Source organism: Salarias fasciatus, chromosome 23 (assembly GCF_902148845.1).
Source record: "Salarias fasciatus chromosome 23, fSalaFa1.1, whole genome shotgun sequence".
NCBI classification, from domain to species: domain Eukaryota; kingdom Metazoa; phylum Chordata; class Actinopteri; order Blenniiformes; family Blenniidae; genus Salarias; species Salarias fasciatus.
Window position 1 is genome coordinate 14448491 of NC_043766.1, and position 26015 is coordinate 14474505.

The 26015-nt window shown below is 38.6% G+C and overlaps 2 protein-coding genes across 4 annotated transcripts in view; one reads left to right on the forward strand and one right to left on the reverse strand.

The window, feature by feature from the left end:
• The first annotated feature begins 5708 nt into the window (after window positions 1-5708).
• LOC115381560 (ubiquitin-60S ribosomal protein L40) lies at window positions 5709-7883 on the forward strand. Its single transcript, XM_030083035.1, has 5 exons — window positions 5709-5771; window positions 6204-6315; window positions 6858-6944; window positions 7252-7354; window positions 7731-7883. Exons 2-5 carry the CDS (start codon window positions 6213-6215, stop codon window positions 7822-7824), a joined length of 387 nt encoding a protein of 128 aa, XP_029938895.1. The 5' UTR covers window positions 5709-5771; window positions 6204-6212; the 3' UTR covers window positions 7825-7883.
• homer3b (homer scaffold protein 3b) overlaps window positions 6368-26015 on the reverse strand; it is a 55806-nt gene continuing 36158 nt past the window's right edge. For 2 of the 3 annotated variants that reach the window (XM_030083034.1, XM_030083033.1), the window contains 4 exons: window positions 21408-21564; window positions 15472-15582; window positions 14954-15034; window positions 8364-12998 (listed from right to left, as the gene is read on the reverse strand). In XM_030083034.1, the coding sequence (XP_029938894.1) occupies window positions 12813-12998; window positions 14954-15034; window positions 15472-15582; window positions 21408-21564 (535 nt within the window). In that variant the 3' untranslated portion in view covers window positions 8364-12812. Of the gene's footprint in view, window positions 6385-8363; window positions 12999-14953; window positions 15035-15471; window positions 15583-21407; window positions 21565-26015 lie in introns of those variants that run through there. The other variant, XR_003930430.1, reaches the window with a different exon arrangement.

Here is a 26015-nt window from a genome sequence, read left to right on the forward strand (position 1 = left end):
AATTCTCTTCACCTTTAAAACACTCTTGACAAGGTCATACTTTTTGGCAATCCTGAGCCCACTTTCTTTGCTTTCTGTTCCATGTTAGAACAGCTCATAAACACATCCAAGCCTCACTTTCCATCCACCTGAATGTCCTGTAAACACAGCACATCTACCCCATAACCTTCAAAAGCTGTTTCTACTCTCAGCTCAACTGACCTCTGGGCCTGTTTAGTATAAGTGGAATATTTGTGATTGATATATTTAAACTGAAAAAACTTTTGCACCAATTTCCTCATATCAACCCTCCCTGTTAGTCTGGACTGGAGTTCAGAACTAATACTATATGCATTGCCATATGTTTCCTCTGGGTGGCAGTATTGAGTAGCAGGTACTCTTACATTGAGCAGTTTGTTGTTGCCCTTTATCAAATTAAATAAATTAAAAATATCAGTGTTCAAGTGCTTCTTTATACAACATTGAACAGCAAATCTATTCATCTAATGATAGTAGTTTCCCCCCAGAATATATATATATATATATATATATATATATATATATATATATATATATATATATATATATATATATATATATATATATATATATATATATATATATACATACATATATATATATAAATAAGCATTTGTCCAGAGCAGTGCAATCTGTGAAAAAAAAGTAGTTCACCTTCAGTTGTTTCTGTAGGTCATGAGCCATTGTGATTTTTGCAGTTGAAAAAAAAAACAGCTGTGAAATGAGTATGTGTACACACACACACACACACACACACACACACACACACACACATATATATATATATATATATATATATATATATATATATATATATATATATATATATATATATATATATATATATATATATATATATATATATATGTACACATACTCATTTCACAGCTGTTTTTTTTTTTCAACTGCAAAAATCACAATGGCTCATGACCTACAGAAACAACTGAAGGTGAACTACTTTTTTTTCACAGATTGCACTGCTCTGGACAAATGCTTCTTGAATCGCATTGTTGTGATAGGAGAGCAGATGCTGCTATGATGTCTTTCCCCTTCTTCTAGAGAAAAATAAGTAACTTTCAGTTTTTCTGTATGTTATTCTTCAGGGTTCTCTCGTAGATCCTTTCACTGTTTTCAATACATTAAAAGGATTTTGAATAGAGAACATTCAAATCATTTGAATGTGAATCCATACTTTAACAGAAAATGTTTCAATTTTGTTAAAACTGATACAAGTGAAAGTTTAACTTTGAAGCTGCTGGAGGGCAGCTCTGATCAGAGATAAATGACACTTTAGTTATGCTTTCTGAATTCTTTTCATCTTTGTGGCCACTATTGGCTGGATAGAGGCAATGGAGAGGTTCTTTTCCCACATCACAAACTGCAGTCATACTGGATAGCACCTGTGGCCTCCTTGCATTACCTTTTCTCTTTAAAAAATCTGTCTTTGTCTCAGGCTACAGCTGAATGTTACAGTGTATCACCATGGTAGCCTCTGTTTGGTGGCATATGGTGATGATGAAACTGTAACTGCCTCACACTGTCGGCTAAACTCCTTCTAGTACCTGCATTTGACATTTCCACAGTAGACCTAATCGCAATGACAAGGCATCTAGCACACTATGATTAATTAATGCTCCCTGCTGGCATGATACAAGACAAAAAAAGTAGAAGCATAACAAAAAACAAGATATTATTTGAACACTTCTCTGAAGAATCATTATTAAAGATGCAAATATAAATGGATGGATGGATGGATGGATATAGTCTCCAAAAAAAGTAAGGATGAAGCAGACAAGATGAATTTCATCTTTAGCAATGATGAAAGTAACAAATTGTGTATTATTGTAAATAGCATTTCAAGTATAACACCCGTTACTCAATGTGATCTTTTTTTGGTCCATTAAATTCATAAATTGCTATTGTGCATGCCCTGTGTATGAACAGCTCTGCTTTGTTGTTACTGATGTTATTGTAGTTGTTACAGTTTATTATTTTGCTGAGAAAGGTAAAGGTAGATATTTTATCCAAGTAAACTTAGTCAAAATACTTGATATTGACAGTGCAACAAAATATCCAAAATCTAAAAGTAACTAATGCATCAATAAGTAAGAAGTAGAACAGTTAAGTTGGACTTAAGCATGTTTTCACCAACTGTACTTTTATCTGTTGTAACTGAATGGAATTCAAGCACAGTCATGTTACAGTTGTACATGAACACTAATTGTCTGTAATTTCTGCCCTCTGTCCAGTACTGCTTTAATTTATTAAATGAGTGTTGATCTTAAATTAACTGTGATGTGAAGAAATGTGATGAAGGAACATAGCACAGAAACTAACACAGGAGAACAAGGTCTCTCTGTAATACTTAGTGCATAATTCTTATTCATACATCTTGTGAGACTAGATACATATGTTTGTGAATTTTTAATATAAGGCACTGCAGGGTTTGCTTTGTGTGGGACTCTTTCTGTAAAGACAGGACACCTCCGAAAGTTGGATATAGGGGCAACCCTGATGAAACAGAGGCCTCTTACTTAGGGGGTGCAGCAAACCAACATCGTTTGGGACCCCCTCTGAACTGCTGTAAGATGGGCTGCAGCCATCGTCCTGGGCCCCCTTGGAGCCGCTGAAAGGCAGGCTTCAACAGCAATCCTATAGGCCCCGTCAGAGCTGCTGAGAAGCTGATCGACTGAACGGGAACCAGTTTGAGTCTGTGGAGGCAGAGGCGGAGACTACAGGCAGGAGCCTGGAGGATCGGAGCCTGAAGTGCAGCTCTCACCCGCAACAGTTCCTCCAGAATGCAGTCTAACTGGTTCTCACCCAGGATCAGAGCTCTGGAACTACTCGTGCCTGGAAGGGATGGGAAGGCTGACTGAGCAGGAGCAAGGACAGTGCAAGTGGCAGGAGGGTCGGAGAATCATTCTTGATGCAGGAGCACCTGATTCCCATCTGGCTTTTTCATTCTTTTTCAGTATGATAACACAGAAACTGTTTACCAACCTGGAGAAGAACAAGTATGTGGATACAGCCATAGAACATAGTCATTCCTGGGTTCTCTGGTTGCTTGGAGCATTGCAGTATCATCTGGCACCAAATCCAAGTCACAAAAGGGACCTCTATGTCATCTTTCTTTGTCTGGCTAATGCCTTTAGGATCAGTTCCCCATGACCTCCTCTGGGAACTCTTCAACTTCTTCCATGTTTGATCATCTATCACTTCTCTAGTAAAACCCTACTGTACCTGTAAATTTGCTTTACAGCAACCGACTTTGCAACATCTGTGCACCATGTAGAAATACACACCATGTCAGGCTGTACAATTTTCAACCTTGAAATCCACAATGGTTGTTGTGGCCGTTCCCTGAGGTTTTTCCAAAATCTTGTTTACGGCCACATAGAGGGAGGGGGTCGTGTTTTTAGACGCGTGCTTCCAGAAATCCAGATGAGATGATTGAGCTTGACAGAAGGTTTATTCAGATCAAAAACGAACAACTTAAGGCTTTACAAAAAATCAAAATGTTTCCGGTCCACTACCAGATCCAAAATATTCCCTTGTCTGAATCCACAATCACCTTAAGGTAAGCTCTCTTTCCAAGCTCGTGCTGCACGGTCAAAAACTTTTTTCAACTGAACTCCTCCTCCAATCCAGCACCTTAACAAATAAGCTTTCAGCCTGCCCCTCTGCGGGCCTTGCAGGCAGCAGCAACCTGTGGAGAATCAAGCTGATTGCTAGAGGCAGGACACCAGATTAACATAAAATATTGCCTCCACACTTACATGTTCATTTAAACTATAAGATCAATCCAATACCTAAACGATGCAACAAGCACCGAACTGAATATGTTACAGTGGCTCTTACAATGGTTATCGAGATTATCAACAGGGCCTCAAGATGGGTGGTGGGGGGTGAACAAACTAAGAATGGGATCCACCGTCCGCCTATCCGAGCACAAATGGATGACATGACCACTCAGACTGCAACCGCAGCATGCAACATTTGGCTATTTGCAAAACATCAAGTGAGCCCAGCTGGCAATCAAACTGAACAAGTCATGGAGCATCTCAATATAAGGGAGAGCTAAAAAAAAATGGAAGCCCTCCGAGGATGACAAGCCAATACCAACAGTGTCTGAGTAACCTGTCAAAAGCCTCAGTAGATGGTATAAGAATGACCAAGTACAGCACCAAAGGCAGAATATCACCAATGGTCTGGAAATTATCAACAAGACCCAACTTCCAGGGAAGCTCAAGCTATGGTGTCTGCAACATGGACTTCTCCCTTGGGTAATGTTGCCACTAACAATCAATGGAGTCCCAATAGCAACTGTGGAGAAGATGGCATGAACCATGATTTGTGAAAAAATGGCTCGGAGTCCCACTCTGTCTCATTAACATCAGTCTCTAGGTCAAAAGAATGCTTGACCTTCCCTTCATGAGTCTCAGTGAAGAGCATGAGCGTTCTAAAGTGAGATTTCAGGTGACTTCAAACTGGACAGAAATGGATACCATCTGATGCTGTGCAGCAGGCTGCATCAACCCTGAGGCACACTGACATTGTGAGGCATGTCCAGCTGGAAAGAGGTGGCTTTGGCCTTATAGCAAAATAATTCAATCTGGCATAAGGTCACAACATCATACAAAGAGGTGCAAAGGCTGTCTCCCTTGCCAAGCAAGGATAAAGGACGAGGTGAGAAGGCCTGGCAGGGAGAAGGCTCAGCTAGAGAAAACAACTCCACCAATGATGAGAACTCAACCTATGAGGCTGGAATGCAAAAGTCTGTCTGATTAAAGTGGGATACAGAGGTTTTTTTGGCTTTATCCACCATCAAGCTACATAAAGATCTTGGAATCCGGATAGTATCTGTGATCTCTGATGTGGCCGAAAGAAGAAGCCAGTAGACATGAACCAAAGGGAAGGACCTGGTTGAGCTCAGAGATCACGAACATGATGAGCTTACTAATCCCCCAACCCACACTTGAGAACCTCAGTCCTTCAGTTTGAGTCAGGGAAAAGGATGCCCCCTGTTTTGCATAGCCCTGTGGGTTGTGACATTTAATACTAGGAAATTCTCATGATTTGGCATGGGGCACAACTTCAGCCTTGGTCTCCTTGCAGCTGGCCATCTTTGAGGGTGTCGAATGTTGATAGACCAAAACACCCTGATTCAAAAGTACACTACTGCTGATGTGTCCTGAGATTTACATCCTTCCAACGCCTAAGATACAGCTCACTCCCACTCTCAACATCAAGACGAACTTCACTTGACGCCAAGTGAAAAACTAAGCTGCTGCCACTTTCTCAACAGCAGGTGTCAGTCAAGCACCATTTCGAATGGGAAGTGTTCTCGTCATCTATTTAGCTGCTCCTCAAAACTGGAAATGTGACTCACTAATTCGACAAGTATCGTCCCAATAAGACATTGTCAGAGAAAGGATAATTAAATTATAATTACATGCAGAGTTTTATTATCCACATTTGTTTTAAATTAGCGTTTTTTATTTATTTATTTATTCATTTATTTTTATTAGCGTTTTTTTTACACTGTTCGAGGTCAAATAATAAGAGGGTACAGTTAAAGAATGGGTATTTGGAAGATAAACAAATCTTATTTTCACTTATACTTTCTTATCAAACGTTGGGTTGAGAAAGTGTTTGAACTTTATCATTTTTTCGATGCTGGGCGGGATGGAAGTGACGTCAGATGGCGTCACCGTCTTCCGTTCTCTTTTCTCTGAGGCTCAGCGAGCAGCACGGTGGGTATCGCGCTCCGTCCAGACCCCGAACTAATTCAATTAAATAAGACAACTACCTATATGCGCGTTAAACTGTTGCATGTTAGTAGTGTAGCAGCACCTTGTTTCAGTCGTGTGTTGGTAGCTAACTTGGGTTCCAGTAAGAGTAGTTTAATGCGATGTAGTGCCGCGTTAAAGACACGCATGTGGCCAGGCCCCGAGCCGAGACCACTATTTAGCATTATCCGCTGTAAAGTTACCCGTCGACAAGTATAAAATACTGTCATCTCTTTACATATTTTTAGGAAATACAGTCCAAACCAGTGTATGACTTACGAATTTTTTTGTTTCTGTGGCGGGGGTTGTTCCGGTGACTCGACTTGATGATGTGCGTGTTGTGCGGTCAGTTAGCGCGCTAGCCGCTGGAAGCTAATTCCATTTTCTTATCCCCAGCCTGCAAAAATGCAGATCTTCGTGAAGACTCTGACGGGGAAAACCATCACCCTCGAGGTTGAGCCCAGCGACACCATCGAAAATGTCAAGGCCAAGATCCAGGACAAGGAAGGTAAGCTGTTGTGTTCGGAATGTATTTGCTGGCGTAAAACAAAAAACAATTAACTCGATCAAAACTCACCTTAGCTACGAGTTCCTGTTTAACTATGTTCGTCTCGATCAGAACGCTCATGCCAAAGTTAAATTAAGGTCTTTACTTGTAAGAGGCAGCATTAAACCGGAACGACAGTATTTGTTCCCTAGGGCTATAATTTCAAAAGTTTATCGCTAATGCCTCACTGTTAGATTTCTTTCACGTTCTCTGTCCTTACCTGCTGTGTGTTCTTCAATTAAATTAAGTCACATATTTTTTTGAGGCAATTCTTAGGTGTTTGTGGAAAGCGAATTAATTGAACAATCTGGAGAGCTGCCAAGGTGTTTAGTGTCACTGTAGCTACACAACTTGATCTTTTGTCTGGATCCTTAATGTATCATTTGGCCAGTCAGAAAGACATTTACTTTTGTTAAGAGCAGCACATCCGTAAAGACGGAAGACTTTGTAGAATATGTCATGTTTTGGTTTAGTACAATTAAAAACGGGCTTTTTGTTTGTAGGAATTCCCCCTGATCAGCAGCGTCTGATCTTTGCTGGCAAACAGCTGGAAGATGGGCGCACTCTGTCCGACTACAATATCCAGAAAGGTAAGCAGCATATTTTAAGGGGTCAGATGTACTTTTTGAAGAACTGATGACAATTTGTTGTTTTATTGAAGGAGTGACACCTCCATATGTATAAATACTTTTCACAAACGCTTTAGTAGTCTTTTAATGTTTTGTACCAATTAATGTGTTTGTTCAGCAGTATTTTTTGCTTGCTATCAGTGTTGTAATGGCTCTTCGTTGTGCAGCATGTTGAGTAGAAATTAGGTTCGACTAACAGACTTCTGGTGTTTCCAGTATGAATATGTTGACTAGATATTAACAAAGAGATAATTTGTCTTGCCACCAGAGTCCACTCTTCATCTGGTGCTGCGTCTCCGTGGTGGCATCATTGAGCCTTCTCTCAGGCAGCTGGCCCAGAAATACAACTGCGACAAGATGATCTGCCGCAAGTATGTCCATTCAAAGAGACCGTTTGATGTAGCTGTGCTGATGACGTGAAATTTGGGCCGTCTTTGATAGCTCACAGGGGAAGTGTGGTCTGCCCACAAGGGGTTAAAGCAAATAATGAACTGTATGATTTTCATATTTGAATAAACGTCTGGTTAAAGAGGATTGTGGTCAAAATCACACTTCACTTTCAAGCTTGGACTTAAATTTAACTAAATCGTTTTTATTCCTCCTTTATATAATTTATCTCATGTCCAACATAAAAATAAAGTATTTTCAAGATTCATCGCCTCTTAAAATCAGTTTCAGAATTTAAATTTTTAAGATTGGTTGTATTTGTGCTGTGTTAACTTTCATAACCAAACATTTGTTTTGCAGGTGCTATGCCCGTCTGCACCCACGTGCTGTCAACTGCCGCAAGAAGAAGTGTGGCCACACCAATAACCTCCGCCCCAAGAAGAAGCTGAAGTAAACATTTTGGCTGGGTGACACTTGGTGTCATGTTGTGTTAAAATAAATGTAAGAAAAACATGCTGCTTGTCTTTTGTGTGTGTGAGGTGTTAATTTATAATCTCTTAATAGGACAGAGTGGTAAGCCTTTTAGCTCCCAAAGCACAAGATTATCTTTTTTGTTAGTGTTTGAAAAATGTTGCTCAATGAAAACTAAAAATTGGCATCAGGTGGCTTTGGACATGTGCCTTTTAAGTTACAAGATGCCACAGCAAACATGTAATTGAAAATAAGCTGTTCTCCAAAATTGATTCAGCTTTGCTGGTTTCAGTTTCTCTCCCTTTGTAGCTGGTTGGTTAAACTGACAGGTTGTAGTTGCATTGAAGTACAGTCACATTTCTTAAAAATATCAAAAGGTGGAACAACGGCCATTTGCTACTTAAATATCTGAGGTCTTTCATCAATATTCCTACTAAATCTAACTTTTTTAAAAATGTAATGAGCAACAGAAGCCCATAGTGTTTCATTGTTAGACAAGAACCAAACAGTGGCTTTGTGTGACTGAGTTTTATTGTTTGAAACAATTCTATACAAATACAAGCAACTCATCTCACATTGTCAAACCCCACAAGAGCAGCTGCTGACCACTGATTCAAGAACTCTTGTAAAACACCAGTCAACCTTTACTCAGGACCTACATTTTTGACTGAAACTAACCTGAACAAACTCAAGTATTCTGAGGTATTTTGAGTGGTACTGAAAGGTCGAATGTTTTGGATGCTGATGAATGAGCAGATATAATTGACAAAATGACATTAAAATATAGTGACATCCTGTCCAGGGTATTTATTCCAGTTATGTGGTTTCAGCCTGACGGTGGTGCATCTTTGGTACTGTTTTCTCACAGCAAGCAACAACAGATGTCCTTTTTCCAGTGAAATGTAAGGAAAGCTTTTAAAGGATATTAAAATTTTCTGAGACATGAGCAAGGTCCTTCAGTCATTCATGACTACTCTTGCTTTACTTGAGATTTCTCAAATTTTACTTTGATAATTCCCAAATAAAAACTGAAGCTTATCACAAACTCAACAGGAAAATAAAGCATTGAGTCCAAACTTGTGACTAGCTGCAAATAATTATCCTCCCAACACAAATGAAGGCAAGAAAACAAATTTCACCAGTATGTATACAAATAGTCTGAAATGAGAGGTGCATTTCTTGTTTAATCTGTTTTTGCTGAACAATAATACGAGCTAAATTCACATTCTTCATACAGTTACAACACAATGTGTGCCTTCAGTTTGTAATGTAGCACAATAAATCAGTCTTGGGGAAAGAAAGTGGCCATCTCTGGATGGTCCAGCACTCACACTGTCATTGTGCAGTTATCAAACACTGGAATAAGACTACTGTAAAGCAAAGTGTTCCTGATATCAACCATGTGAAGCTGGTGCAGAGAAGCTTCCGTTTTCCTCAAGGTCAGTAAATGTTAGTGATCTATTGTAATCTCGTGGAGCCATGACAAAAATGTCAAGCAGCAGACTTTGCTAAGATTCCGATATCTACACATGACTTGCATTAACTATTAACAGGCATTCATGCTAGAAAAGTTATTGCTCACCTAGTGATACTTGCTTGTAGCAGTTGATGTCAACCACCAGACAGTACAGGGGCTGAGTTCTGAGAGTATCAAAATCTAAAATATCATCACTATATTGTTAAAGCTGCTTGGGTAATTAGTTGGATGCCTATGTTGAAATTTCAAAATAAGGTAACCCAAACTTCAACTAAGCAAAGCAGAAACAGTAGGACATTCCTTGGTATGTCTGGTCATATCATTTGCATGAGAAAACGTACTTATTTCCAGTTTAAAATGTAAGACATCTATAAGGGACATGCATTTGTGGGATGAGAAGAAGAACTGCATGTGTCTTGCAACAAGTGCTGGATGAAGAATCGGACGTCATCCTATTGTGGAAGAGGTGAGGATGAAGAGGTTGGCCAGATGTTGGCAATTAACTTTGTAGAGTAGCAACTTAACAGACTACAAATGACAGTCCTCAGGTTCACTTCAGTTTTATATAATAAAATTTTCTTATTGGAAAGTAGTTTGTTATTCTGAGAACCTATAGTTCCTTTTACATTTCTCAGTGTGTTCCAACTAGTAAAGCCCGCTTACATTTCAATTATGGGGAACAATAAATGGTTAAAAATTACCTTTGAATTTCTGAAGAAGTATGCACAAGCCTGTTTCTCTGTAAATATTCCAGATTCTACATGGGATTTGTTTTTCTTACCATAAATGACCCTACTGGTGTGTATTGTAACAATAGCCTCTGTTGGCCAACAAAAACAAAACATCAATTGATAAATAGATAGCTTCAACATACAAGCAAAACACTGATATTAAATTATGTATAGAAAATTTTTACTTATTTCTCATTGACCTCCTGCAGGATGGCCACAAACAACCAAAGGGTTGCTTGTTGCCCAAAAGCCCTACAATGCCCCGGTTTGTGACAGGCTGATGTGACTGCATGGGTTCGTCCGCACACCACCAGGGATCTTGTGGTTAGGTGAAAACTGTTTTTTATTTATTCATTAGTGAGGATTCATACAAGCCACTGAAACAAGGAAAAATATAGTCACAGAATAAGCTGGTAATAAGTAGAAAATATTTCTAAGAACATTTTAATGGGTGTCCACATGCTCAGCTCTGCTCATCCCACAAATGTCACACCATTTTAAAGAAAAAATAAACAGCCTATCCAACATTTGAGATTATTGCCAAGAAGCATTTTTGAAAAAAAAAAAAAGAAGAATAAATTACCGAACACAAATCTTACTTTTTGTGCTGTTTATATGATGCATATAATGTAAACACAATTAGCTAAACATATTACAACCCTTACAAGGCAATAAATGGAGTTGCCAATACATTATAATGCAGTGTATTACATGACAATATTTCACATTTTGAACTGCTATTACAATTCTGGTAGCAACTGCATCATCAGCTGCAAAGAGCTGCACCTTATTTGTACCTAAATTACTGTCATATGGAGAAATCAATAACTCATGAAGGGGCGTGAAGCAAAGATCAATAGATATTGTGCATTAGAACTTAACATACAAAGCAGGCGGACAAGTCAATTAAGTACCAATTTACTAGAACTACCTCACACTTGTGCTTTTTAACTTGAAAAGTGTGCGCGCGCGCGCACACACACACACACACACACACACACACACACACACACACACACACACACACACACACACACACACACACACACACACACACACACACACACACACACACACACACACACACACACACACACACACACACACACACACACACACACACACACACGGGGGCCCTGCAGAGCTCATGCAGTGCCCTTGTAGTGATTTTTGCTCTGCAGCTTCTCTCTTGGGTTGTTACTTCTATTTTTTTTTAACCAAAAAAGAAGCAAATAACAAGCTGGATTTTTTTGCTTTTTTTTGTATGTGTGAATCATGACAAAATGTAAACAAAATCAAACTTGGCACAAACATTATTAAGTGTAATCTCAGCAACATTAGGATGGAAAAGCAGCAGCTCCATTCACAAACCACAAAGACATGTTGCGTATTTTCTCTCCGCTGCTGATTCTCCTGCATATCAGACAACATTGGAGAGTGCAAACTCAACAACCCCAGGATGAAATTTGCAGCATTTACGTCTGAAATGCGTTGTTTATTTCCCATCCTACAGATGAATAACCTATCCATGAGCACAAATAATAGACTAAGTGGTCAGAAAGAGTGGTCTTCCTAAGGCCCGAACAGAAATGACTGTAGACTGGCAACTCTCAGACGACAGAATGGGAGCAGGTTGTTGCATCTCTGAGTTGGTTTGTGTTCTTGCATGAGTGAAGCCAGTCCAGGTGATGGTGGCGATCTGGAGCTGACTTTACTCAGGGTCTTTGCCTGCATATGTCCTTAACCTGACCTTGACCCTAAAGGGTGCATCTCCATAGTGTTAGAAAAAAAAAAAAAGAAGAAGAAAAGAAATAGGAAGGATCACAAAGTGCAGTAGTTTGATGTTTTAATTATCACGACGGGGTAGACCTCCAAAAACTTAAATTTGAAAACTTTACTACTTCAACAGTGTTTTTACATGGACATTTCTGGCTTTTAGTTTGATGGACACCGGGCTGGAAAAAAAAAATCACTTATTTACTGCTATTGTTTTTTTCTATCCATTAAAGATGAAGTCATTTTCTAACTCACTCTGGCTCTGGTTGGTTTATGTTCACTTCTCAACAGCTTTCCAGCAGCACAGGTCAATTATGTGTCTTAATTTTATAGCAGTTTTTAAAGTCTGTGGTCAGACAAGTTTGACTGGTTGAGAATTTAAACTCTACAGAAAAACGAACAGAGTGGTGAAACACGAGCAATTTATTTATTCATAGCTTAACTGCTAACAGAGTGTCGATACCATCATTCGTGTCAAAATAATAATAACACCACCCTTTCAGAACCCTTAGATATATGTACTTCATGATCACTGAAAGATGAAAAGCTGGTAGCTTCTGTTTACTGTTTTTTAAGGGGGTCTTTCAATTGCTCTGTCTTCAAACAGAGAAAGAGGGTCCTCCTCTACAAGAACAATTTAACTTAAAGCTCAGTTTGTCGAAATATATGGTGGAGCAACAAATCACAAAAGATTTTTTTTTTCCTATACGCCTGTGTTCAGCTTCACGAATCAATATATCACTTTCAAAAGTTCCTCAAATTAAGCCTTTTTTGATTTCGCCCAACCTTTTGTGTAAGTATGTGTTGGTATGATGATATTGTCTCCAAAGATTCACTGAAAATAAAGCTTCAAATTAACATAAACTCCAGAGAGTTTCCTTCCACGTTGCTTCGATATCAGAATTGTTACATCGGCTGAAGACAAACCAAGGCGGCGTGGGGGAAATGAGGCCCGGCTATGGAGATGCACCTCAACACCTGCTCCAGCTACTTATCCACCAGTTTTGCCAGGCTCGCTCTCAGGTTGTTCAGGTCGGAGATTTTGTCGTCGAGAGCTTCAATGACTTGTCGGACCTCGTTCTCCGCCTGTGCCTGCTCCTCTCGGTTGGAGGCCAGCGTCTTTTCAGCAATCTGAATCCGATCCTCCAGCTCGGTGTTTCGTCTCTCCACATCCTGCAGACGAGAAGCAATTATTAAAATACTTCCATCTGCTATTATAACCAATTAGGTCCATTTCCGTGGCCTCACAGCTATCGAGTTCAGGTCTGAACCGACTGGCAGAGTTTATGCATGGTTTTTTGTCCTGATGGGTTTTCTCGCCCCTTCCACAGTTGAAAGACATAATTGTTAGTTTGAAATTGTGCCTGTAGGTGCATATTATTGCTTGTCTCTGTTTGTTTGTGGGGTGATGGGCCGGCTTGCTGATCAGGATGAAACTTTCAGATTGCTCAAAGTCAGCTGCAGAAGACTCCAGTGACTAGTGAGTGTGGCTTGGATAAAGCCGATTAAGGGGAGTGAACGTGTTTGCAAAATGCTTGGTGAGCATGGCTAGCCAAATTTCAAATTTCATGTATTTCCCATGTTCAACTTAAGAAACTGAAACACTGTCAGTGGAAGACTACGGAGAGGACATCTGCGAATAACCCACTGATCAATTCTGCATCCACAATGCAACCAATGCATCCAACTTGTAACTTCTGTAACTTGTTGCGATGACAATAAAGAGCATTCCATTCCATTCCAATGCTAAAAATGCACAAGATACTCAAGCCACCGAAATCAGGGAATTCTCCACAAATGTTCATATTTTCTAAAGCAAGTTCAGTGATGAGATCTTCAAATCATGTCTACATGTTTTCTGCGTAGCATGGTTCTGTTTCTCTGTTTTGCAAACTGAAATTTTAAACGGACTGTAAAACAGAACACAATGAAACTGCAGCAGAGGCAGGATTAAAGATCTGCAGGAGGGAGGCACGTTCAACTATGAAGAATCTCATCTGCACTGAGAGGGCTGCTTAGTTTTTAAGCGGGATTTAGACGGCAACAAAATTCTCTCAGAAACACTTCTCAGGGTTATTTGTTTCCAAATAACTGTATGGGAAATTTAAATGAGAAGATTTGTATTTTATTTGGTAATTTTGTACACAAAACACACCTATGAATTCTTTATAGAATGAACACAAGGACAACAAAGGTTATATGTGGATATACATAATTCACAGTCGACACACTTGCTATAACTGATGGATAGTCTAATAGAAGTTATGCAATATGCATCAGGTATAATATCTGGCATTAATAAGAGTTTGGTTTCTCCTTGAAGTCCACAACCTACCTTCACTGATTCAACGCTTCACATTTGAACTGTAGGATCTCATTCAATGATTATTAACCAGTTGGACAAGCAGGTAAATAAAGATTTCTGCTACTGAAAGAAGTGTAGGTCAAGTTTATATTTATGACACAAGCTAGATCCTTCAAACTGCAAGAGACCTCAACATGGGACTTAATAAAATGCATCATATCAAGTCTATCAATATAAATCAATATTTCATTACCAACAGCAGACCAGTGTGTGCCAGAGACCACCTCTTTATTTTTTCTTAAAAAAAGCTTTGATAAAATGACAATTAGAGGAGAGTAAACCTGATAATTACAAACTAAATTAAAATGATAAATAATCTTGAGAGTAAAATGATCTGTTTCACACTTCCAACAGCTGAAGACTGTGTATAAATACTTTCATGAAATTTAAAATTCAAAGCAGTTAACTAAAATGAAAAAGGTTACCTTGTTCTTCAACACGGATGCAAACAACAGCAGCAAAAGTCTCTCATAATGAAGAAACAATAGTAACTCAGTAACTCATATCAATCAATCAAAAATATTGTACTTGGCAAAAAATAAAAATAATTTAGAGTTGTGTTGTAAATAAAGAGCTCTAAATCTAAAATTTGATAAATTAAAACAACCAAAAATCTATCTGAATGACATTTCCTTATAACACAAGTATGTATTGAAAAGTGAAAACTACATTGCTCTTGTTCTGTGCAAACTATCTGACAACTCAGAGCAGTCATGTACAACTTCTAAGAAAAGCACATTGTCAATAATGGTTACTCTCTCACCTGCAGTCTCTGCATAGCCTCCTCTCGCTCCCGCTCTAACTCACTCACATCTGTCTTTTTGCTCTGTAGACTGTGGATTTCCTGAAAAAATACATTTAAATACAAAAGAATTACAAAGACATCCCTACATAAAGACATCTATTGTGACATTCGTCTGTGGTTGTGGACTGAAACACTTCAGTTTGAATGAAGTGTGTAAAACAGGTCTTGTAAAATAACAATTCTTCAGTTCTGTTTGTATTTTTTGACATTTTGTCAAGTTATATTGTTTAGGGTAAAGCAGAAAAAAACATTACTCAACTATAAATAATTCATGACAAAACCTAAAGCGTGATTTAGAGAAGCTGACACCTCAACTTTTTTTTACTGTATTTTGCATAATTATCACATAATATTTGGAGGATTTTTTCCGGCAATATACTACATATGTAGTTTTTCTTTGGGTTAAATTGGGATAAAGTTTGCTTCAAAATAAATGTAGCGTGTGCTCAGTGCCGTGTGGGAGCTCTGTGTCTTGCCTGGTCTTTAGTGCTCAGCAGGGCTTCCAGCTCCTCCACTGATCGACTCAGATCCTCTTTACCAGCCTGACCAGCAGCAGGATGCCCCAGCTGGGCCTCCAGTTCAGCCACCTGAAACATTAACAACACACGGACAGGTCAGGATCAGGAATCGAACCGGGAGTCCCGATGAACATGAAAAGAGTAAGGATTTAAAAAAAACGAAAAGAAAAAAAGTGTTATAATTCACTGTTCATTGCTGGCATTACAGATTCATCCATCTATCATTTTCTAGACCATTTTACCCAGTTCTGGGATGCGTGGCATCTGTGCCTCTCAGCTGTCTGGAAATAACTGCATTCACTCATTCATATAAAAATGGCGAAGCCTGGCCCACGTGGCACTCACTTAATTTTGGGAACTATCGGAGGTTCAGTTTTTTGCAAAAGGCTGCTTCAGCACACATAAGCAGAGATAGGAATCAAATTATGATTCGGAGATGACACTAGAGCTGCGTATGCTTCAGAGATCTGACATATTGAAGCGCTATCTTAACAGGTTTAGTATTTGTCTTTCAAAAACAGATTGAGTGAAAGATGGAGAGGAATAATACAATGTAAAATATCATATTGAAAATAGTAACATTATTCGTATTCTAATAAAACTAATATAACAAAATATAATAGAGACTAATATAAAAGAGCTGCTCTTAAAAACTTCAAAAACTTCCTTTCAAAAGGCTTCAAATTGAAGGTTTTTTTCATTAAATTTAGCAGCAGACTAAATATATGAAAACCACTAAATTGCAACAGTGCCCTTGATATTTCTATTAAACTGATCTCCGGAGCTTTTGTGTGATTCACTTTCAGTGAAATATGACTAGTATGAACAGTGTAGGTCTCATGGTGCCACACACATTTTTTGAATCATCGTGCTGATAGCGAAACACGAGAAACTTGATATTCAAAAGGTATCAAAGAAACAGCATGCAAAAATTATGTTAGTGGGAAGAATGTGTTTCATTGTAGTGGAAATCGAATGGACACGTTAAAGGTCTCAAATCCACAGAACAATGATGAACCATTTACCGGAGCCGAGAACAGGCAGTGAAAAAACCCAAATGTACTACATAGACACAAATGCAGCAACTCAGACACTGGACAGAGATGCACACACACATGCACGTATGCATGTACACAAAACTGAAACGGCAAATGCACAAAGTACACACATGATTAATTGCTATTGATGCAAATAAGGGAGAAGCAACAGAGGTTCACCACCATCCCACCTGCACATTATCACCTATTCATAACTGACAAAAGACTATTTAGTCGAGGCTTGCTGAGTTTTTAGCAGCATTGGTTGCCCTGAAGATGAACAAATTCATCAAGGACATTCCCTTCACACACACACAGACACACACACAGTCACAGACAGACAGACACACACAGACACACACACACACACACACACTTTTGACTATTGCATACAGACAGGCCTGATGTGAAATCAGCCATAATTACTAAATTTGTCGCCTAATCTGAGGAGTCAGTCTCACCCAACCCTAATCTTTATCTCCACTTTCTCCTTAATGGTTATCTGATTTCATTTTGTCCTCATTAAACTGGAAGTTTCCCATATCATGAGCGTGTAAACAGAATGTGCACTCACAATGCCTCTGTGGAAAAAAGGTTTGACTGCCAGCAGGCACAGTCCTGAACCCGCTCGCCCTGGAGATTTTATTTTTTGATTGATGGAGGGATGTGACCTTGCAAAAGATTTTGATGAAAAATATTTTTCCCTCAATCTGACCCACTTCCTCCCCACAGTTAACATATTAATAGAAAAGTCGAAGACTTGAGTGTGAGTGACAGTTTGATGAAACAAGGACAAACTGTTTAGCATCTGGAGTCTGAACACGATGGGTTTTAAAGTTTGGGGTTCACTTTGCAAGAGCCGTCACTGCGTTCGTTCAGTCAGAGCAAAGCACTAAAAGAGACAGCGTTAAACCTACCGTTCAAAAAGGCTTTTTAATTAAATACTCTGAAGGTTTTAAGTCTGTGCATTGTAGCACTTTGAGACTGTGAAATATAAAGTGCTTTACAAATAAAATTTACGATTGTTGTGATGATTGTTATGAAAGGTTCAATCCCCTCCAGGACAGCCTCACGTCAGAACATCAGATGAGTGCAGTGTTTCGTATGCTGCATCAATAATCAGGTGAAAAATGATTTAACTGTGTCCCCAGTGTTTATAAAGCCTGAAGCCACAAGACCACCTTGTTTGAACAATGGTGCTGCATATCATTTTATACAGTTTATAAATTGACACACCTGTCTGCATATGTTCACAAGACAGTTCAATTTTCTCTTTAAATCTTGTTTACCTGAAGTGGATTAAATCATAAAATAAATGTTCATGTAAATGTCAAATAAATGGTTGAAGACATGAATTTAGTTTTTTTTTTTTTTGTTTTTTTGCAGTTTTTAAGTGAACATACTTCTTTAGGAAGAAATCCCACAGTAAGTACAGTAGCATTGACACCCTGTGTTTCAAATCGGAACTGCAGTCCAAACAAAGATTGAAAACGTGTACGAGTCACCAGTTAACCTCACTCGCATGTGGACAGTTGGATTGTGGGAGGAAGGCGGAGAGCTCAGAGGAAGGAAACCCACCCACCCACACAGAGAACATGCAAACTCCACACAGAAAGGTCACGGCCAGCATGAGATTAAATTACCGATGTTAGCAACCAGACAAAACGATATTTGAAGCACACAGAATTTCAGTAAAAATCATGCTGTGAGAAGGAAAGGTAAAGCTGATGCCTGAAGCTGGATCAAACTGATATTCAAACACACTAAACATTATGATATAAAATTAACAACACAAAGGAAAGAGAGCACTGAAAAAAAGATTGCAATTTAAGAAAAAATATCAAATGCACAAATGAAATTAGTTAGGAGGAAAAGTCGAGGAAAAAACTGAAAAGTCACATAAGCTGAAGATAAAATTAAATGTACATGTCCCACACGCAAAACACAGGTGATGTTTGATTTGATTTTCATGCAGCTTATGAAATTTAGTTGAATTTTGAATTATAGCAAATTTCTAGTTTTTAAATATGTTGAAGACTTCAAAAATGTTGCTGCTTGTCCTTGAATAGACAATACTTGATTGGCAGGAGCTTTTTACAGCATTCCAGTACATTCAGATAAATTCATACACTAATGATTTGACCATGAACACGCTCAATATATTTAAATAATTATTATAATATCAATGTTTTCCACAATACACAAGTGAAAAATAATCAAAGTGCAAAGCAGGTACCCCAATAATTTTAAATCCCACTTTTTAATCCTTGCAGCCATTTGAACTGATGTTATGGATCATATGTCCTCTCTTTTTATTTCAATATCATTAGTAACTATTAAGAAGTCACTTGGAAATTCTTCTTCTGTATTATTAAGCCAATTTCTGATGGAGCAAAACCTATTTTAATTTACAGGTGTATGTATTACGAGAATAAGGCCTTCGCTATCTGATCTTCTCATCTCGTCCCTGAACAGTTACTTCCATTCTTGCTCCCAGCTTTGTGGATTTAGTACAACTGTAAATGAATGCAGGAGCTGACATTATGAAATGTAAATGTCAGTGCAATGATTATATAAAAAAAAAAAATTTCCAGGACAGTATTTATTTCCATTTCTTTCCCTCTACTAATTTACTTGTTCAATAAACATTTTAAAAGAAGTACTTCAGATATTGTACCCTGGTCTTTGCTGTATTCAAACTGATCTTAAGAAAACAGCCCCAGATTGAGGGGAGAAGGTTTAAGTCCACAGCGTCCCAGAGGACTGAGCCTCTTTGTATCATCCACTCTGTGTGAGAGCCACTTTCCCCAGAGGCAGCAGCCCCATTTCTACCAACTCCACATAAATATGTATGAACAGAGAAAGCCAGATGACAATGGAAAAGGTTTTCAAAACAAATGTTTCCAGGATGATTTTCATCTCCCAATAGGAAAATCTGCTTATGATAATGGTTATATATGTGGCAACTGAAGCAGCAAGAACACACAAAATCACACATTACGAATCTCACTTTAGTTGAAAATGTGTACTCGTCTACACTATAAAGTAAAACCTGTGAAGAGCGGAAAGATTTGTTTCCTTGTTGAATTCATGGTACTCACCAACAAAATCATTCTTGCACATGTTGAAGGTTTCATTTATTTGTTGAAGTTTTTCTGCCACTTGGTCACCTTTAATGTTTTTGTTCTAAGTAATTATGTGCCTAAAAATAGTGTATTTTTACAACAACCTGTGTAGCAATGCTACATGTAGCAAGCTACGCTCACAAGCGCTTACAGCTATCATGTGAAAAACTATTTTATCAACTAGTACTCCGCAAACAGACAATTTTCTGACTACATTTGTTCATGATGTACTCTGGTTTTCATCAGGTTGTTTGCAGTCTCACAATTTCTTATAAACCTTGTCCTTTTCACAGAAACAACGTCAAAGATTTGGCCGATAAAGCTACAAAACAAAACGCAAACTATCGCAGATACGCTGCAGCTTAATTCAGTACATGGGCCGATGGGTCTGGCAGCTGTTATTAAACCTGAACGGAGTTCACAGTCAAAGCGGAGACCCAGAAAATGAACCCCGAGCCTTTCTGCAGTGGATGAACACAAACATGGCTGCAGCTGACAGTGTGACAGGGGAGGGAAAGCCAGCCAACTTCTCTCCTTCTGCTCCTACAGTGATTTATCTTCTTCCTCTAAGTGGGGCAGAGAGAGGAGGACAGAGAGAGGAGGAAAGAGAGGAGGTGGGCAGTGTAGGGTGTCCTGTGCCCCCTCCCCACCCCCTAAAAAAAAAAAAAAAAACACCCCACTGCCAAACCCTCAAACCCTGGAGGCCTGTTCTACTTACAGCCACCTGGTTGACTTTGCTACAGCGTGCATGCAGCTCGATGTGTGCATTTGTAGTCAGCGGAGTAACCTTCACCTGGTCTCATGCAGATAGATGAAACAGAAGAAAGCCCAATTTGAGCTAAAAATAAATGGCTGGCTTTCTGTCACTCACGATAATGGTTTCTGCTGCAGACCAGGTTGCGGCAGCATTTAAATTTGTCGCACTGAGGAGGCTTTGTTAAGCCTGACCAAGGGCATAATTTTTCTCTCTTTAAATTAAATTTGAAATGTCTGCATTTGGGCCCTGTGATTATCAGGGGATCCTGTCAACAGAAATATCCCAGGAAAGGATGGGCTGGATGAAAAATGCATCTGCAGATTGCTGTGGTCCTCCAGGGGATTTTATTGTGATACTTTATGTATGAATGAATTTATGGGGGGAAAAAAAAGGCATCGCAATGTTGCTGTCTGAATTTTCCAATCCTGACCACTATGGAAAGAGAAGATGAGCTCAATTAGAGGGCCGCCTCTGCTTGTCCCACCTCTCACGTTACATATACTTTGTCTCCCATCAAGTAGCGATTTTTTCTTTAATTATTTTTAATTCTTCCTATGGAAGTTGGATGATTTTTATTTGAAACTCCTACTAAGTCTTTATAAACAGTCTTCAACTGTTGAAATGCCATATTTTACTTATTCTTCTCATTTATTTCTGTGACAGTCTTATGATTACAATTTGCCTTTCACTAAAGAAAAACAACATGAAGACATCCTCAATCAGATCCTCAGTTCTGATGAAGACATGACAAACGCCAGGTATCTATAGCAACAGCACTGATCTCTGTTTCATTGTTGACAATCCTGACCACAAATATTTGGAGGAGAGCCATGACAGAAGTGACCGACCAAACAAGAACATAATAGAATCATCTCCTCCTCATTCATTATTCACCGACACGGTGAAAGCTGGTAACGCAGCACATTTTGACAACACGCCGTGCTGCTTCGCCGAGTAGCGTCTAGCTGTGGTCACCTGGTCTCTGAGGCGGTCGGTCTCCTCCTGATACTCAGCCAGCTGTTTCTTCCACTGTTCCACGCTGCTGTTTGCCTCCTGCAGCGCTGCCACCAGCTTGGCATTGCTGTCCTGCAGAGTGAAGAGTTCAGCCTCCAAGTTTATCTCACACATGGACCTGAGGAAAAGTTGGGGAGAAAAAAAAAAAAAAAATCACTGAAAAGATTTTTATATTTGTTGTAGTTTGTTTGCGCTCCACACACTGAAACAAAAACTGAGTTTGCTGCTCGATGAATTTTCATTGGCACCAAATAAAAATTAGCCTAAAGACATGAAGGGCTCCACACAGGAAAACCATTAAGTTTTGCTTCTGTAATAGAAATTAGTATGACACATAAGGACAGCAACAAAGACGCTGTGCTACTGTGGAAAATAGTGTAAAAACCGTATTCATGTGGTGTTGCAACCACCGTTTGAATTAAGCTATTGAACATGGAGCCTTTGTATAACTGAGTGTCGGAGAGGTTTACAAACTGTCAGTGCCTCTCTGGATAGCTTCAGTTTATTGGTGAAATATTGTGATTCATCCCCTTTCTGTTGCTTGAACCTTTCAGAAGAGCCTCACAATGCTTCCCTGAACAAACACTTCCACTTACTGGAGAGGAGCGTACTGTTGTCTCTGTCCTTTGACATTAAAGTACACTGCTAAGTGCAATAATTACCATGATAGTCAGACTGCATAATCTCCCAATATAATACACCCTAATTAGTCATCAAATTAAGTTTTTGAGTGTTTCTTTTTCTATTTGTATAAAATTTAGCATCTAACCTGCAGAAACACTGCAACATGATCACACTGGGTACAATGTGATAAATGCATCAGCACAGTGAGATACTCGGCTTTATTCACTCTTGGGGAGCATAAATCAGGCCCTGTGCAACAGGAAAAGGTCAGGATGCAGTAAGGCTGCTTCATAAACCAGAAACCTTTCCGCCGAGAAGACGGAGTTTAGGAAGCAGAGTCTATACCAAGACGACAACGCCAGCTCTGCAGCCATAGAACCGCTCACCATAGCAACAAGAGAGAAAAGTCTGCGTAAGGGTACAACGACCATAAAGCAAAATTATTAGGATAATCGGCTGTGAAGCAGCCGAGGATTGTGTTTTCCGCTCCCTGATCTCAAATGGTGGCTTGAGTGATCAATAATGGCAGCCATAATGTGAAGACAATTATGAGCTACTAAATACAGTGCCACTCCGGTCCCACATGCTCACTAAAGCATGTATACGTACAGATTTAACAACGGCAAAGTCAAAAGCCTGGACTATGACTCAAGAGCCTGAAAATGTTTCTGAAAGGTCTGCTGCATACTCTAAAATGAAACGTCCACCTGTGGTTTGATTTTAAGGCAGAACACACTTATTGCTTTGTGCGAAAAGGCTTTTAGAGTGAGTCATCACTGCTTTTCTGGTTAATCATCTGTTATGTTTTTTTTAAGAACTGAAAACGAACTCTTCTAGCTTTGTGACTGTGCCAGTTAATGTGATTGCTTTTGACAAAGAAACATGAGAGGAAGCTTAAGAGTGACTGTTCTTTTCCTCTCTGAAGAAATATACAGTACTTAATGATTTCTATTCACCATCCCAAAGCAAAATCAGCAGATGCCCATCTCTGATTCCATATTTTCCATGATTTATAGCATTGTATCCCCCAACAATTGTTCTTCTTCTTTATATCCGTTCACCAAGGACATTTTGAAGCTGCTCAAAAGTAAATGCACGTATTTACTTGTGCATTATTCATGCTCGGTACTTGAGATCGGTTTTATTCTCCACAATTATTTCTCATTCACTCCACCACTTTTTGTCACACCAATGCCCAGTTTTGCCTTCTGAAATCTCAACAGAAAAAGAACAATCAGATGCAGGTTCTCAAGCTTGTTCCCATCAGGTTTTTGAAAATAATATTTTAAGGCCTGTTTTTTTTAAAACATTAGCAGGCTTGTGAATGTGAAATATTACTCATTTAAAATATAGAAATGTTTTTAATTTTCCCTGAAATATTCTAATTGCTACCTCAAATTCATGCTTAACACTGACTATACATCTGAGATATTCAACTGGAATGACAACAGATGTACATCTCCTAAAAGGAAGCTTTAATATTTCTGATCTGAGGCATCAGCACTCCATGTGTCAGCTGCTTGTTCTAAATTAAATGTTACCTCAAACTTGAACACCACTGGAGCTGTTCTGCGTATATTTCCCGTACATGACATGTCTCTCCAGTCTGAAGGACAGAAGGTGTTGCACAGATTGTAAAAGCCTTGGAGGCAAACTTGTGATTTGAGGTTACATAAATAAAAGCGATCTGACTTGACCCAGTTAACATGTGATTGGCTGAATACACCTGATCCAGCTGGCCTGGAGCTTGTAAAAGAAGAGAAGCTGAGAAATGTGCTGCGCAGAACCAGTATTTCACCAGGAAAGCAAAACATTCTTTTCCAGGCCTGGACTAATGTAATGTGATGCCCTAGAGTAAACTTGTTTAAGGTTTACCACTCCTTCAGATGTACAAAAAATGTTCAATTCATCAAATGCATTAAAATATATATTCACCGGAATTCCTGGCATCACGTACGAGTGCTGGATCTGTGACGTGTGTGGACATGTTTCATGTATTATTATATTTACCACTATCGCTGGTGTATCCTTTTCAGATGTTTTTTTTTTTTTTCAGGGCGTAATTATGAAGGTGGTTGAGAGGATTTCCTCTGCCCTCAGTTGTGCCTCTTTTAATTTGTTTTTTAATTTAGTTTTTTTTTCTTCAAACCACCTACATTGATCGTTTCCAACCCTCCACTGTGAACAACACTGTTCCTTCTCATCTGATTTCTCCTTTTTGGAGACTTTTTCTTTTTTTATTATTTTTCCATTAACATAATACAATTATATATAAATATCAATTAATTGTATGAACATTTAACACCCCAGACCACACCCCCTACCCACAAAAACAAATGGAGACCATTAACTCAAGCCCTATGACTTTGCTGCTTGAAAGCATACAAGAATAAAATAGGAAGAAAAAAAAACAGAGAACATGTAAACTTATTTAACAAGAATATGCACATTAGTGTGTGTCATGTTTCACACAGATGTATTTACACCTCTGCACTTTTCTCATGTACTGATGATTGAGATGTATCTGCCCCACTTCTTTTCATATTTATGTCACTTATCAATCATCCTGAAAGACATTTTTTCATGTGCAGCAACCTTTCCAAGCTCAGCCGTCCATTCATCAACTCAGGGGGTTCCTAATGATTTCCCGTGTTTAAACAAAATCTGTCGTCCATTCATATCGCTGTCTGTGTCCAGTAGACTTTATGTTTGAAATTCGTTGCAAATTTTAATCTAATTTCTGAAAATCGTGTCATTTTAATTGTATTTATTCATATTATGTTTCTTGAAGTTTATAGACTAAAAACATCCTATTTTAATCTGACAACGTAGTCCCTGAATTTATTGCTTTTGTCAACAGGCTCAAGAATCACACCTGCTTATATCGAATGGGCCAAGATCAATAACAAGATTAGACCGCTGCTAAAATCTATCGACATAGCATGTGTCTGGATATGTCTGCATCACTTCCAGTGAATAATTTCAGGAGAAACTGATCATCTTTAAAGTTTTGATAATAATCATTTATTACTTTTAGGATGATGCCCTAAAAAAACACCTGAAATTACCGAGTGAAAATGAGTCTGTATCAAGAATTTGTTTCCCTTTCTGATGTTAGTTTGTCAAGCAGCTGCTCTGAAGAGAGAAAGAAACACTTTGGTTGTCGTTGTCGGCACCAGGTCAGGTTCCTGGATGGATAACAGGATAAGTTGTTTTTAGAGTAAATCCACAAAGCTATAACTGAAAAAACTTTACATGTCAATGGGGTCATGTTTTTTTCTTTTTCTTTTTGTTTTGTTTTGTTCATGAGGTTATAAACTTAAAATCCATGTCATTTTGAAGGAGAGCTTTTTTAATTAAAAGCACAATTTTTTCCCTTTTTTTTTTCAATTTTTTTGTTCTGATTTTATCAAGCTTACAAGATCTAAGATCTTATATGATGAAAATAGAAAACTGAAAACTGTTCAAACATTTTTCACAACAGGATCTGAATTCAGCGCCTCAGTCCATTAAATGTACTCAGGTAATATGACTGGCGGTTTGTCGGATCAAATTGTTTTGATTTCATGGAAAGCTTGAAACCGCTGTACTTAGGTGAAGAATTATATTCTGAAATCTTTTCTTGAGTCTATACAGAACTGAGGAAAAGAAAAAGTAACACATTTTCACAAAGCCACTCATGTATATGTAGAAACATGTTTCTGAACAAGCGTGAAAGTGATCTGAGATGCAACTTTTCCAAGTGTCTTCTGATTCAAATTAGGACGTCTCCTTCCTCTTTTGCATGTCCACAAATTCACATTCACCCTGAATGGCCGACAACGCTGTTTAAGTCGCAGGAAGATAAAAACACAGATAGCAGTTAAAAACGTTTTTAGGACCACAACAAAACCTTCAAAGAGCCTCTTTTATCTGACAGCAGTGAAACTCTGGACATTGCAAGGA